General features: G+C 53.7%; 1 protein-coding gene and 1 pseudogene across 2 annotated transcripts; both read left to right on the top strand.

The window, feature by feature from the left end:
* Nucleotides 1-57: 57 nt before the first annotated feature.
* LOC129467687 (tubulin alpha-3 chain-like) lies at nucleotides 58-11,802 on the top strand (annotated as a pseudogene).
* Nucleotides 11,803-12,727: 925 nt separating this feature from the next.
* Nucleotides 12,728-15,121, top strand: THAP7 (THAP domain containing 7). 2 transcript variants are annotated; one of them, XM_055252355.2, is made up of 5 exons: nucleotides 12,728-12,805; nucleotides 12,980-13,059; nucleotides 13,481-13,636; nucleotides 14,105-14,245; nucleotides 14,460-15,121. In XM_055252355.2, exons 2-5 carry the CDS (start codon nucleotides 12,980-12,982, stop codon nucleotides 15,010-15,012), a joined length of 930 nt encoding a protein of 309 aa, XP_055108330.1. In that variant the 5' UTR covers nucleotides 12,728-12,805; the 3' UTR covers nucleotides 15,013-15,121. The 2 variants fall into 2 exon arrangements, with proteins under 2 accessions (XP_055108330.1, XP_063479680.1); XM_063623610.1 differs by having other exon boundaries at nucleotides 12,773-12,848.
* The last annotated feature ends 372 nt before the right edge of the window (nucleotides 15,122-15,493 follow it).

Here is a 15,493-nt window from a genome sequence, read left to right as displayed (position 1 = left end):
CGAGAGGTCTGGGCAGGATGAAAAGCAGGAGGAAGAGGCGACGGCGGCCTGTGGACGTCTTGCAGGGGTCCCCGAGGCCAAGCAGGGTCCCAAGGCTGATTCGGACTCCGACCTAGAGACGGAAGGTGCTCGGGGCAGGGGCCAGGCCCGTCTCCTCCCCTTGGGGGCTTCTCCCGCAGGGGTTGTGGGAGGTGGTCTGGGACCGAGGAAGCAGGAGACCCCTGTCCAGCAGGGCACGTAGCCCTCTGCGGGGCGTCTCCAGCCCCCTGCCCTCCCCTCGAAGCTCCTGGCGGCATCAGGAACTTTACCATGAGAAGGCGCTTCTAGGAGGTTAAAATGGAAAATCCCGCCAGACAGTGCACCAAAGGCTGTCCCGCCCTGAAATGCAATCAGAGCTAGGTTTTCCCAATCCACAGGTAAAACTAATCTAATGGATGTATAGAATTTAGAACTACTTCCGTTTTTTTCCCTGGGGAAAATATTCACAAAACATTTGTGGTCTGCCATCAGGTTAAAAGACACAGTGTGCAATTTGGCATCAGACAGGTAGAGGCCTGACTCTGGTGGGATTAGCTACCACTAGCTGTGGGACTTTATGTATTTATTTATTAGAGCCAGGGTCTTGCTCTGTCACCCAGGTTTCAGTGCATTGGCAGGATCATAGCTCACTGCATCCTTGAACTCTGCATTCCGGTGAGCCTCCTGCCTCAGTCTCCTGAGTCGCTGAGACTACAGGGGGCCACCACATCTGGCTAATTTAAATAATTTTTTATCTCGCTATGTTGCCCAGGTTGTCCAGCTTTCTTCTGACAGCTGTATGACTTTAAGGAAAATATCTGCGTTGCCTTAGCCTCGATGTTCTCATTTGTCATATGGGGGCAGTGGTCCTAAGGAGCATAGGAAGCAGTGCTTCTAGAGGCAAAAAATAGGCCAGGTAGTGATGCAGGGCAGGGGAGGAGGCAGGTGGTTATAGCCATGCAGGGGTTCACATTCATCCCCCCGTCTCCTACCAGGCACCCATGGACTTGGAGAACTGGGCGGGGACACCCTCTACCTGAGGTCTTGCCGGATCCATAGCGTTGTGCCCGTCTTCTGCTTTCTGTACCAAGGGAGCGCCCCAGAGCTGAACCTGCTGCACGGTGGCCTGGGGCCCCAGGTACCACTGGAAGGACACTGGGTCCAGACTTACAAGGAGAGGCCCCAGGAGACAACAGCCATGGGAGTGCCCCCGAGTCTGTCCCCTATACTCCCCAGCTTCTGCCTGTGCCAGGCATGCCCTACCCTCGACATCTGGGAGACAGATGGGATTGATGCTATGACAGACGGCGTTAAGGGTTGGGGAGCCTTCAGGCTTCTAACCTGCTGGGGCCTCTGGGAGAGGTGGGGGTGGGGGAGACCTAGGTGGGGCCTAAAAGGAGAAGCAGGTGTCCCTCAAGCAGGTGGAAAGGGGGTTACTTTCCAGGTGGAGGACGTGGAGCGGTCTGAGCCCTGGACCATGAGCCAGGATAGTGACCAGTGTGTTTGCTCTGTCTGTCCCAGGGGACTGGGCTCTGGCTTCCTCATTGAGCTCCAATCTATATGTCAAGTGGCTGAACTTTTGGGACAGTGGGCTCTATAGGACAGGTACAGAGGCCCTGGCAGGTGCCCTGAGCAAAAGCAGCAGCATCTGCGGTAGGTGCTGGGCCTGGGGCAAGTGGGTAGGCGTGAGTCCTCCCTTTCCTCAGGGATGTGCCTCCACCCCCGAAAGCTGGGCTGTGTCACCTGGGGCCTGCTGGTGTTGCTGGTGGATAGAGGAGGGGCCTCATCACAGGAGGGGGTATGTGGGGTGGAGTTAGACCCTCTGCTGTGCAGTCAATGCTGGATACAAGTCTCTTCCTCATCTACCCCACCCCACCACTCTCCTTCCTTGCTGGCTGGCAACCATTCTCCTGCCCTGCCCTGCACATGGGAGACTCCCAGTGCCTGAATGCAGGGTGGAAAGTCCTGCAATAGAGAGAGTTCAAGAAAGGGGTGGGCAAGGTGGGAGTTCATTGAAGCTGAATCCAAATGCTGGCTCTGCCACTGAGAAAATGGGGTGACCTATGAAAGCAGCTCAGTTTCCAATCTGTGAAATGGCCCCCACAAGACCTCATAGGCTTGGGGCTGTGGTGAGCATGAAGTGAAATGCACTGCTGAAGTGATCAGCAGAGTGTGTGACCCATGTAAGTGCTCCATGCACAGCCACCTGGGCTATTATTGCCAATCCTGGGAATGGGGCTGTGAGGGCTTCTAAAGTGGGTGGTGATATCACTGCCAGACACAATCATCGATGGGGTGCCACAGCAGTCTCTACAATACCAGGAGGTAGGCGGTTTTAACCGCTTGACACAGAAGCTCGTGGGCACACAGGGAGGGGAAGGTCAGGGGCCAGAAGGGACCCGGCCATTGGGAGCCAGAGCCACCATGCAACCCCGGGACAGTTAACCTGTAAGGCCCCTTCCTCAGCCTCAGACCTGGAGGTTTGGGGGATGGCAGAAGAGGGAGGAGGGGGGGTGGTACCTGGCTTTGCATCCCACTGGCTAAGGAGTGGCTCCATCCCCCAGATGTGGACCTGTTGGAGAACCAGCTGGGAGTGGCAGGAGTCCAGGCCCTCTGTGCCGCCCTCACTGTGAACCAGGCCATGCGGAAGATGCAGCTGTCAAGGAATGGCCTGGAGGAGCAGGCAGCCCAGTACCTTGCCGAACTCCTGGCCCACACAGACCTGAAGTCCCTGGACCTGAGCTATAACCAGCTGAATGACCAAGCAGGTAACGCCTGCCCAGGGCACCATGGCCGTGAGAGCTCAGCTTCCTGGGGCAGGGGTGGGTGGGGGTTGGCAGGACCGCACTGCACATCGCCAGGGAGCATGTGCTCTGGCTCCTGCTCCCCACACCCCACCTTGCCCCACTCCTCTTCCAGTCCAGCCACACGGAACTCTTAATTCCTTCCACAAATATCTCATTGCCCGCTGCTGTATGTGCTGGGCACTGACTTAGCCACCAGGGATCCACCTTGAACAAAACCAAGTTCCTGACCTCAAGGAACAATGTTAACAACATCATTCTCAGTAATTATTGGCACTGCAAAAGAAAGTTTATGCTTCTAGAGAAGAATGGGGACCCCCTGCTTTAAAGAGGTGGCTGGGGAGGCCTCTGTGAGGTGACATTTAAGCTGAAATGTGCAGAGTAGGAAGGAGTCAGCCATGGCAAGATCAGAGGGAGAGCATTTCAAGCAGAGGAACAGTGAGCATGCGGGCCTGTTTCCCAGACTGGCGGACAGCAGTGTGACTAGGCTAGGGAGCCAGGGAAGCGTGGCCAGCCTGTGAGGTGGAGAGGACAGAGGGGGCTGCAGGGCTGTAGGCCGTGGCAAAAAGGGTAAAGATTTTGTTCCAGGTGAGGTAGAAGACATGGTTGGGATTCCTTGGTCTCATCACTCTCATGTCCCTGAGTGTTTGCTTTGCCAGGAATATACACTTCTACCTGCCTCCTCAAATGGTCTAATAATAGTAAGGATCAGCTGGGACCCTGGGTTAGGCATGCAGATGCTGACCCTGGACCTGCTGAACCAAACTCTTAGGGGAATGCTGGTGAATCTGTATTGTAATGGATGCCCCAGGAGAACTCTTTTCGGCAGCGTTTCATAAGCTCTCATCTGGATCAAGCAGCTTAGAGGGAGTGGGGTGGCACCAGACTTGGCCTTTGAGAATTGGCCCTGGAGTGTAACTGCCAGAGAAGCAGTTTGCCTTCTAAAAAAATTACTACTGGGAGTCAGTGAAATTAAAAGACAGGCTTATTTCAGACTTTGACAAACTGAATATAGGTGTCTCTTTGGACCTGCACAGTAAAAGGGCAAGTGCCAGAGAGGCAACCGGGATGGAGGGCCTGGAAGCTAAGGTGCTATGAAGGCTTCACAAACAGACACATGTACATGAGGGAGGTGGGTGGGGACTGGAAATCGACAGGCCCAGCAAGGCCATTTTTTTTCTCCAAGAGATCTGTGGGAGGGCCCGACTCCCTTGAGAGGTGAAGGAGCTTGGATCTGTGCCTCCCCACTTGATCCATGGCAATGGTAGCACCTACCACATAGGACGGTTGCAAGGGTCACACAGAACAAGCATTAGCAGTTGCAGGGGTGTGTGGAAGAAAGAATCTTCCTACCCTTGAGCTGTTCAGCAAAAACAGGGCCTCCCCACAAAGTGGGGGATTACTGTCTGACCCTGCCAGCCCTAGAAGTGTCTGAGTAAAGAGGAAAGCACATGTATTTGAGTACCTGTATTATGAAATCCAGTGCTGGGCGCTGAGTCTAGTTCTCAGGTAGAGGGGGCAATGCCCTGAGTTGCTTCTGTGCAGGGAGCTCTCCATGGTGCTAAACAAGTGTCTGTAGCCACCGGTGCCAGGCCAGCAGGCTGGCTGAGCGCTCTGGTTAGTCCATCCATTTTTCTTCTGTGTATTTCTTCACACCAGCCTTCCTGGACCTCTGCAACGTCTTACTATGAAGTGTGCGTGGTGATTTGTGCATAGATATGTATTGTCTGCTTTTCTCTGCTTCAGAGTGTAATGCGTGTTCATTATGGATGGTCTGAATCCGTATCAACTCTCAGAGGCAAAGAGATTTGGCCCCGGCTTGGTGGAGGTTGGTGGTGTGGCTCCCACGGGCATTGGCTCACGTTGTCTGGTTTCTCTCAGGCGGATCTGTGCACGGGACTGCAGGGCTTCCTCATCTTCCACAGCTTTGGGGGTGGCACCGGCTCTGGGTTCGTGTCTCTGCTAATGGAGTGGCTCTCCGTGGACTACAGGAAGAAGTCCAAGCTGGAGTTTGCCATTTACCCAGCCCCCAGGTCTCCACGGCCATGACCCAGTCCTACAACTCCATCCTGACCACCTACACGACCCTGGAACATTCTGACTGTGCCTTCACAGTCAACAGCAAAGCCACCTATGACATGTCGGTACAACCTGGACATCGAGTGTCCCAGGTACACCAACCTCAGTCGTCTGATTGGGCAGATCGTGTCCTCCATCATGGCCTCCCTGTGATTCGATGGGGCCCTGACTGTGTACTTGACAGAATTCCAAACCAACCTGGTGCTGTACCCCCACATCCACCTCCCCCTGGCCACCTACGCCCTGATCATCTCAGCCAAGAAGGTCTACCACGAGCAGCTGTCCGTGGCCGAGATCGCCAGTGCCCGCTTCGAGCCAGCCAATCAGATGGTCAAATGTGACCCTCGCCATGGCAAGTACACAGCCTGCTGCATGTTGTACAGAGGGGATGTGGTCCTGAAAGATGTCAGTGCGGCTGTCGCCACCATCAAGAGCAAGCACACCAACCAGTTTGTGGACTGGTGTCTGATTGGATTTAAGGTAGGACTGGGTGATGTGGAGTCCTTGTGCTGTCAGGAAGCAGCAGACCTGCAGAATAATGCTGCCCCTGAAGGCCTACATCCTTTGTGAAGACAACCCCTTTTCACGTCAGCTAGGTTGCAAGGAGAGTAATTTTAGTAACTTACTTCCTACCTCCTTATACTTTACCAAATACTTTATGTTCCCTCATATCTTACCGCTACCCTTTAAAGTTCATGGGGCAATATTACCAGCATCTTACACTTTAGAAAACAGAGGCCGAGGCTGGGCGCGGTGGCTCATACCTGTAATCCCAGCACTTTGAGAGGCCGAGGTGGGCGGATCACGAGGTCAGGAGATTGAGACCATCCTAGCTAACACGGTGAAACCCCGGCTCTACTAAAAAATACAAAAAATTAGCTGGGCGTGGTGGTGGACACCTGTGGTCCCAGCTACTCGGGAGGCTGAGGCAGGAGAATGGCATGAACCTGGGAGGCAGAGCTTGCAGTGAGTCAAGATCGCACCACTGCACTCCAGCCTGGGCGACAGAGCGAGACTACGTCTCAAAAAAAAAAAAAAAAAAAAAAAAGAAAGAAAAAAGAAAAGAATACAAAGGCTGAGATAGCTTTAGGTGTCTGAAGCCTCACAGGCAGCAAGTGATGCAGAGAGAAATCAGAGATTATCTGACTGCAGGTCCTGGTCTGTCCTCCACATTACTCCACTGCTCACTTTAGTAATTTGTCAGGATCTATGTTATCATTTTTTGTGTTATAAATAGTGGTTTTTACACTTTACATCATCTTGGTCACCTGTTGTCACTGAATTTTGGGCAACACTAATATTTCCGTAAAGATTTTTAAATACATTGTGCAGTGTTTACCGTGAAGACCAAAGGCAGGTCTTTGCCCTTTCTCCAAACCAAGCAGAGACCTCTGCCTCACACACAATCAGCCTGATGATTTGGTGCTCCTTTAGCTATGCTTACAGTCAATTGTCTACCAAGAGAAAAGTACCATGTATTTGGAAGCCAAATAACAGAATGTCAGGCTCGAAGATCTGTTGTGATGACTAGGCTAAATGCCTCACCACACCTGTGTTGGTCAACTTTGTGCCCTATGGTTAGTTAAGAGCCCTTATCTACAGTGGTTTCCCACATTAGGCAAAGCTATAGATCCCACATTTATAAGTCTCAATGAGTTCTAAGGTGTTTGAGGAGTTGCAAGTTCCAGGATCATTCCAGATTGAAATGATATGAGAAAGTCACAGGTATGTGTCTTCTTTTTCCCACCCGGAATGGCCATAACTTGCCTCTGAATGCACATAACTTCTTTAATCTGTCTGGCCCTCTCTCAGCCACTTTACAGCACCTTGACACAGATCATCTCTATTTTTCATCTCATGTTGATGTAAATCATCTTTAAGTTGACAGATTTAAAGTGATTCATAGAACAGGGTAAAATCGGCCAGGCTCAGTGACACATGCCTGTAATCCCAGCACTTTGAGAAGCCAAGGTGGGAAGATCACTTGAACCCAGGAGTTCAAGACCAGCCTGGGCAACATAGTGCGACCCTGTCTCTACAAAAGATAAAAATTATCCGGGTGTGGTTGTGCATGCCTGCAGTCATAGCTAATGGGGAGGCGGAGGTGGGAGGATCGCTTGAGACAGGGAGGCAGAGATTGCAATGAGCCAAGATCACCACTGCACTCCAACCTAGGCAACAGAGCATGACTCTCTCAAAAAAAAAAAGGAAAAAGAAGGGTAAAATCTACAACAGTTACACCAACCTGGAATGTTCATTACATGTTACATAGGAGGATTACAGACCTTAGATGTTAGATGTTACAGGTAGGAGGTGAAACCTTCCATTCTGTATCTTAATTATTAAGCCTTTCAACTTGAGTAGAGAAATTTTTCTTTCAATTGGTGTTACTTTTGGAAGGTGAAGACATCCTTAGCTGGCAGGCACTGTGGGAGATGCTATGCTCTGCAGAGGTTTCCTGTTGTAACTAAGTCTTGTGAGACAGTAGGGAGGCTAGTCTGTAGGGAGATAAAAGTCACAGCCTCTCCTGTCCCCTCAGAAGATAGTCCAGCCCCACATCGACCTTGTTGAATTCTCTTTGCTCTAAGTTCCTTTTTGTCAGTTTTAGTGTGACTTACCATACATTCTTTTTTGTTTGTTTGGAGACAGAGTTTCACTCTTGTCACCCAGGCTGGAGTGCAGTGATATGATCTCGGCTCACTGCAACCTCTGCCTCTCCGGTTCAAGCAATTCTCCTGACTCAGCCTCCTGAGTAGCTGGGATTACAGGGGCCCACCACCATGCCCGGCTAATTTTTTTTTTTTTTTTTTGAGACGGAGTCTCACTCTGTCGCCCAGGCTGGAGTGCAGTGGCATGATCTCACTCACTGCAAGCACCGCCTCCTGGGTTCACGCCATTCTCCTGCTTCAGCCTCCCGAGTAGCTGGGACTACAGGCGCCCACCATCATGCCTGGCTAATGTTTTTTATTTTTATTTTATTTTATTTATTTATTTATTTATTTATTTATTTTGAGACGGAGTCTCGCTCTGTCGCCCAGGCTGGAGTGCAGTGGCGCAATCTCGGCTCACTGCAAGCTCTGCCTCCTGGGTTCACGCCATTCTCCTGCCTCAGCCTCTCCGAGTAGCTGGGACTACAGGCGCCCGCCACCACGCCCGGCTAATTTTTTTGTATTTTTAGTAGAGACGGGGTTTCACCGTGGTCTCGATCTCCTGACCGCGTGATCCGCCCGCCTCGGCCTCCCAAAGTGCTGGGATTACAAGCGTGAGCCTTAATTTTTTAGTAGAGCCGGGGTTTCACCGTGTTACCAGGATGGTCTCGATCTCCTGACCTCGTGATCCGCCCACCTCAGCCTCCCAAAGTGCTGGGATTACAGGCATGAGCCACCACGCCTGGCCAATTTTTTGTATTTTTAGTAGAGATGGGGTTTCGCCATGTTGGGCAGGCTGGTCTTGAACTCCTGACCTCAGGTGATCCACCCGCCTTGGCCTCCCAAAGTGCTGGGATTATAGGGGTGAGCCACCACACCCAGCCAACCATACGTTCTTTAACAACCATTTGCTTTTTTTTTTTTTTTTTGAGATGGAGTCTCGCCCTGTCACCCAGGCTGGAGTACAATGGAACACACTGCAACCTCCACCTCCCAGGTTCAAGCAATTCTCCTGCCTCAGCCTCTCAAGCAGCTGGAATTACAGGCATGCGTTACCACGCCTGGCTAATTTTTGTATTTTTAGTAGAGACAAGGTTTCACCATGTTGGTTGGCTAAGCTGGTCTCGAGCTCCTGAACTCAAGTGATCCACCCACCTTGGCCTCCCAAAGTGCTGGAATTATAGGCATGAGTCACTGCACCCAGCCTCAGACACGCTATTTTCAAAGAGTCTTTTCCATGCTTAAAAACGTTTGGGGGCTGGGCCGAGTGGCTCATGCCTGTAATCCCAACACTTTGGGAGGCTGAGGTCGGTGGATCGCCTGGGCTCAGGAGTTCGAGACCAGCCTAGGCAACATGGTGAAACCTCATCTCTACCAAAAATACAAAAAATTAGCCGGGCATGATGCCACGCACCTATAGCTACTTGGATGGCTGTGGTGGGAGGATCACTTGAGCCTAGGAGGCAGAGGTTGCAGTGAGCCAAGATTGCACCACTGCACTCCAGGTTGGGTGACCAAGTGAGACCCTCTCTCACCAAAAAAAAAAAAAAAAAAAAGCTTGAGTCCAGGAGTTCAGGATCTGTTGGGGGAACATGGTGAAACCCCATCTCTACACAAAATACAAAAAATTAGCCGGGTGTGATGGCACACACCTATAGTTCCAGCTACTTGGGAGGATAAGGTAGGCGGATCACCTGAGCCTGGGAGGCAGATGTTGCAGTGAGCCATGACTGCGCCACTGCACTCCAGCCTGGGTGACAGAACAAGACCCTTAGAAAAAAACAAAAAGAACATTTGGGTTTTTTTATTATAAAAGTACTTATGCTGGCCAGGCACAGTGTCTCACACCTGTAATCCATTGGGTCGATGGCCTGAGCCCAGGACTTTGAGACAAGCCTGGACAACATGGCAAAACCCTGTCTCTACAAAAAATAAAAAATTAGCTGGGCATGGTGGCACATTTCCTGTAGTGCTATAGCTACTCAGGAAGCTGAGACAGGAGGACTGCTTAAGCCCGGGAGGTTGAGGCTGCAGTGAGCCAAGATGGCACCACTGTACTTCCCTGTAACCTGGGCAACATAGCAAAACCCTATCTCAAAAAAAAAAAAAAAGCTGGGTGCAGTCAGTGGCTCACGCCTATAATCCCAGAATTTTGGGAGGCCGAGGTAGGTGGATCACCTGAGGTCAGGAGCTCGAGACCAGCCTGGCCAACATGGTGAAACCCTATCTCTACTAAAAATACAAAAATTAGCCAGGCATGTTGGCGGTTGCCTGTAATTCCAGCTACTCTGGAGGCTGAGGCAGGAGGTGGAGGTTACAGTGAGCCGAGATTGTGCCACTGCACTCCAGCCTGAATGACAGAGCAAGACTCCATCTCAAAAAAAAAAAAAAAAACAACAAAAACTTGATATGGGCTGGGCACGGTGGCGCACACCTGTAATCCCAGCACTTTGGGAGGCTGATGCGGGCGGATCACTTTAGGCGGGAAAATCGCTTGAACCCAGGAGGCAGAGGTTGCAGTCAGCCGAGATCACACCACTGCACTCAAGGCTAGGTGACAGCGTGAGACCCTGTTTTGTCTCAAAAAACAAAACAAAACCTGATATGTGGCAAAATACTAAAAGAATGCAGAAGACTGAAAAGCTGAAGTCCTCTTCTTCCCCAGAGCTGCTCTGTCCTTCGAAAAATGTTCTGTACATATTCAAGGCATATTAATCTCTTGTTATACAGGTGATGTTGACAGTGGCCAGGAGACATGTATGTCCCTTTCCTGTAGGTGACAGACCCAATCACTGCACACAGGTGGTCACAGTAAACAGAAAGCTGGCAGCACTCCCACTTGGAAGGGCTGATTGGCTTGGTCTTAAGAGTTGTGGGAGGACACTCCCTGATCAGGGTACGAACCCTTCTCTCTGCCCCTTCCAACTCCTGTGGAGTCTGTCTGTATCTAGTTGGTGCTAACTGCTACGTGCTTGGCAGGGCAGGGCAGGGTCACCACCTCAGCAGGCGTTTGTCCTCCTCCAGCATGATGCTACCCTAGCTGCCCAAAGCTCTAGCCTGTGTATGTTATTACATAGATTTTTTTACACATAAATACATAGACTTCAAGTCACTTTTCTTTTTACGAAGTATACAATACACCTTGGATGTATTTATATCCCAAGACAGGGTTCTCATTCTTTTTCATGTGTTTTACTGTATGGGTAATATGGGTAATAATTTTTTTTTTTTTCCGAGACAGAGTCTCGCTCTGTAGCCCAGGCTGGAGTGCAGTGGCGAAATCTCGGCTCACTGAAATCTCCGTCTTCCGGGCTCCATCTTACATGCTTGTAATCCCAGCTACTCAGGACGCTGAGGGAGAATTGCTTGAACCTGGGAGGGGGAGGTTGCAGTGAGCCGAGATTGCACCACTGCACTCCAGCCTGGGCAACAGAGCTAGACCCTGTCTCAACCACAACAAAAAAAAAAAGAAGAAGGAGAAGGAGGAAAAAGGAGAAGAAAAAAAGAAAAAAGTCGTCAAAGGATATTAATTGTCCATAGATAACAGATAATGCCAAAAAATATAAAACCAATTCTTAAACACAGTGTTGGAACTGGTCCACAGCTCTAATTTTTAATGAGCTCCCATTTCTGAGGCCAATATAAACTTCATTCTATGCTGCCCATCTCTGAGAGGTGGGCATTAACTATCAGCCCCCCACGGTGGTCCCTGTGGGAGACCGGGCCAAAGTGCAGCGGGTGGTGTGCATGCTGAGCAACACCACGGCTCAGCATGCACAGCTCTGCCAAAAGGCAGAGGAAACTGCTTTTCTTCTCGAGGCCTCCGTTGCCTCGTCTGTGCCCGGGCGGTAGTGCTTACCCGGCGGGGTCGCAGGGAGGTCTCGTGGCGGCGTGTGTTGGATCATGGAGGCCTGGGCCTGCCTGGACCATAAGTTCGGCTAAGTGCGCCTTAGCGCACCGGTACGTGGGGGAGGGCATGGCAGTGGGGGAATTCTCCGAGGCCTGCGAGGATCTGGCAGCTCTGGAGGATTATGAAGAGGTGGGCATAGATGCCGTGGAAACTGAGGCTGAAGAAGGCGAAGAATAGTGAGGGGAGGGTGCGGCAGGCAACCATCCCTCTGTATTCCCCACCATAACGCTAGGAGAGCTAATTACCTATTAAAATTTCTGTACTGCAAATCAGCCGGGGGTGGTGGCGGGCGCCGGTAGTCCCCAGCTACTTGGGAGGCTGAGGCAGCCGAAAGGCGTGAACCCGGGAGGCGGAGCTTGCAGTGAGCCGAGATCGCGCCACTGCACTCCAGCCTGGGCGACAGAGCGAGACTCCGGTCTCAAAAAAATAATAAAACAAAAAATAAGGCCGGGCGCGGTGGCTCATGCTTGTAATCCCAGCACTTTGGGAGGCCGAGGCGGGCGGATCACGAGGTCAGAAGATCGAGACCACGGTGAAACCCCGTCTCTACTAAAAATACAAAAAAATTAGCCGGGCGTGGTGGCGGGCGCCTGTAGTCCCAGCTACTCGGAGAGGCTGAGGCAGGAGAATGGCGTGAACCCGGGAGGCGGAGCTTGCAGTGAGCCGAGATTGCGTCACTGCACTCCAGCCTGGGCGACAGAGCGAGACTCCGTCTCAAAAAAAATAAAAAAAAAAAATATATATTTCTGTATTGCGATATTGTCTTTCTCCTGTGTTGTACTTTGAGAGATTCCTCCTCCAGATAACCCTCCCTGAAGTCCACCTCCCCGGTACGAGAGTGAGTGCGGGCTCTGGTTTTTGTCGGGTTCTTTCGTGCAAGCGTCCCAGGCCCCGTTTTCTTCCTTCAGTCAGAGGTCTTCCCGAGGCGAGCTGCCGCCCCTGCGGCTTTCGAGGCTCCCAGGACACTGCAGCTTTCCGCTCCCGCGCCGACCCGTACACTGGGGCCGCTCCATCGTGTCGGGGTGTTTACGGAGAAGAGTGGGGCCTGAACGGACGAAAGAGAAGCCCACGTGGGCGACAATACTGGTAGTCCAGGGAGCTGCGACGATGCGGGCTCGACAGAGACTCGCACACTCGAGCCGCTTCCTGACCCAGCTCGCTAGGACCTCGCCTCGCCCCGCCACGCCCCGCCCCTCCCCTCCCCGTCCCTCCCCTCCCCTCCCCGCCCCTCCCCGCCCCTCCGGGCCCCTCCGGCGGAGCACCTCCGGCTCTCCAGTCTCTATGGTACCAACTTCCGGCGCGCGCTACCCCTCGCGAGACTTCGGCGGCGCAGCAATGGCCAGACCGTGAGTGCAGCTGACAGAAGTCAAGAGAATCGGCTGGGACAGGGTTGGGGCGACAACGGGCCGGGGGGGACCCGACAGGCCAGAGCCCCTTGGGGAGGAGCGGCGGCTGGAGGCGCGAGGCTCCTCTGGATTCCCGGAGAGCCGCTTGCAACTTAATTCCCGCCTCTTTCCCAGATGCCGCGTCACTGCTCCGCCGCCGGCTGCTGCACACGGGACACGCGCGAGACGCGCAACCGCGGCATCTCCTTCCACAGGTCAGCGCGCGTGCGCCGCGGGCTCACGTGCGCATGCGCTAGTTGTTGCTCGCCTCGGGTCGCAACTGCGTAGAGGCTTCGCGCCTTTCTCCGATACTGAGGAGGCTTGAACCTGTGGGTGGGAGGTGAAGCGGGACGGTCCCGGCGGGACCGAGTGCAGTCGGGAAGGGGAGGACGGGAAGTCTAGCCGGCTTGGACCTGCCCCACTCTGTTACCTGCCAGATGACGCTAAGGAAACTGGTTTTCTTCTCGAGGCCTCCGTTGCCTCGTCTGTGCCCGGGCGGTGGTGCTTACCCGGCGGGGATCGCAGGGAGGTCTCGTGGCGGCGCGCGTTGGGTCTGCGTTTCCCCTCTGGGGAGCTTGGGCAGCATGAGCCCAGGGCTGTGGACAGCCTGGTGCTCACGGGTTTGTGGCTCCACAGACTTCCCAAGAAGGACAACCCGAGGCGAGGCTTGTGGCTGGCCAACTGCCAGCGGCTGGACCCCAGCGGCCAGGGCCTGTGGGACCCGGCATCTGAGTACATCTACTTCTGCTCCAAACACTTTGAGGAGAACTGCTTTGAGCTGGTGGGAATCAGGTGGGCCTCCCTGCCCGCCGACGCTGGGGTAGGATGTGGGGCTTCCGGCGGACTGGGACAGCTGCGGGTCCTGGAAGTCCCTTGAGCAGCCTGCGTCCAAGGGGGCTGTTTCCTCCTCCCAGCTCTGCACAGTGAAACCCACCCCCAGGATCACTGTGCCTGTGACACAAGGGGAAAACAGGAGCCTTTCCAGAGAGTATTTTTCAGAGCCCCAGTCTTGCCCGCAAGTCCACAAATCAAAGAATTCTTTCTGGCTGGTCAGCCCAGCTCGGCTTGTGCAGGCTTTCCACACACCTGGACTTTGAGGAGTCCTGCAGGGAAGCGATTGGTGTAGCTCTAACTTGGCATTCCCCAGACGTATTGTTTCCACGATGCCTTCCAGCCTCCCACGGCGCTGGTGCTGGGGGCAGATTGGCCTGGGGAGACAGCACTTGCTCTCCAGCTCATCTGGGTTGCTTTTCCCCACAGCGGATATCACAGGCTAAAGGAGGGGGCAGTCCCCACCATATTTGAGTCTTTCTCCAAGTTGCGCCGGACAACCAAGACCAAAGGACACAGTTATCCACCTGGCCCCCCTGAAGTCAGCCGGCTCAGACGATGCAGGAAGCGGTATGTGGTATGGGTGGGGGTTGCCCCACTCCCACCCCTAGGCTGAGGGACTGGGCCCTAGGGGTGTCTGCCAGCAGTCTCGCTGGACAGGGTTCTTGCTGCACAGAACCTGTGGATAGGGTTTGGGTGTTAAGGGTGGATCAGGTGGGCTGGTGGAGTGGGGTCTGGCAAGCCCTCAGCCTAGCCCATCAGTCTCTCTCTTCCCCCTTACCAGCTGCAACGAGGGCCGAGGGCCCACAACTCCATTTTCTCCACCTCCACCTGCTGATGTCACCTGCTTTCCTGTGGAAGAGGCCTCAGCACCTGCCACTTTGCCAGCCTCCCCAGCTGGGAGGCTGGAGCCTGGCCTTAGCAGCCCCTTTTCAGACCTACTGGGCCCCCTGGGTGCCCAGGCAGATGAAGCAGGCTGCAGTGCCCAGCCTTCACCAGAGCGGCAGCCCTCCCCTCTCGAACCACGGCCAGTCTCCCCCTCAGCCTATATGCTGCGCCTGCCCCCACCTGCCGGAGCCTACATCCAGAATGAACACAGCTACCAGGTGGGTAGCGCCTTACTCTGGAAGCGGCGAGCTGAGGCAGCCCTTGATGCCCTTGACAAGGCCCAGCGCCAGCTGCAGGCCTGCAAGCGGCGGGAGCAGCGGCTGCGGCTGAGACTGACCAAGCTGCAGCAGGAGCGGGCACGGGAGAAGCGGGCACAGGCAGATGCCCGCCAGACTCTGAAGGAGCATGTGCAGGACTTTGCCATGCAGCTGAGCAGCAGCATGGCCTAAGGGAGGGGCCGCTGGACTGACTGAGGGGCTGCCCAGCAAGACTGCAGCCTCTTCCTCCCTCAGATCCCACCAGACCCACCAGGTGCCGTAATAAAGCGGATTCTAGACAGAGGGCCTGCTGTCTGGCTCAGCTGGGGGCTGGAGCCCCTCTGAGTACTAAGCTTGCTGCCCCAGACAGTGGCTGCAGCTCCCAAAGGGCTCAGTCCAAGCTCTTTGCCAAGGAGAACAGGGAGCCTGGCTGTCATCCCTCAGAGCTACTGGTAGACAGGTGGCAGTCAGCCCTGCTAGTGCAGCTCCGTGCCCCACAGAGTTCTCTGAAGGGGCAGGATGGTGTGAATGAGTAGGGGCCAGGAAGACAGCTCCAGGTGCCCTTTCCATAGGATCTGAAACAGCCCTGACTTAAACCAGCCAGCCCCTTTGAGAACACTTCTAAAACCCAGTCTAGATTCGGTTCTCAAGCAGGATCATGACAGGCTTCTGT

This window comes from Symphalangus syndactylus, chromosome 18, assembly GCF_028878055.3.
Source record: "Symphalangus syndactylus isolate Jambi chromosome 18, NHGRI_mSymSyn1-v2.1_pri, whole genome shotgun sequence".
In the NCBI taxonomy this organism is placed as follows: domain Eukaryota; kingdom Metazoa; phylum Chordata; class Mammalia; order Primates; family Hylobatidae; genus Symphalangus; species Symphalangus syndactylus.
The sequence above is the reverse complement of the archived record's forward strand: the minus strand, read 5'-3'. Positions and strand labels throughout refer to the sequence as shown.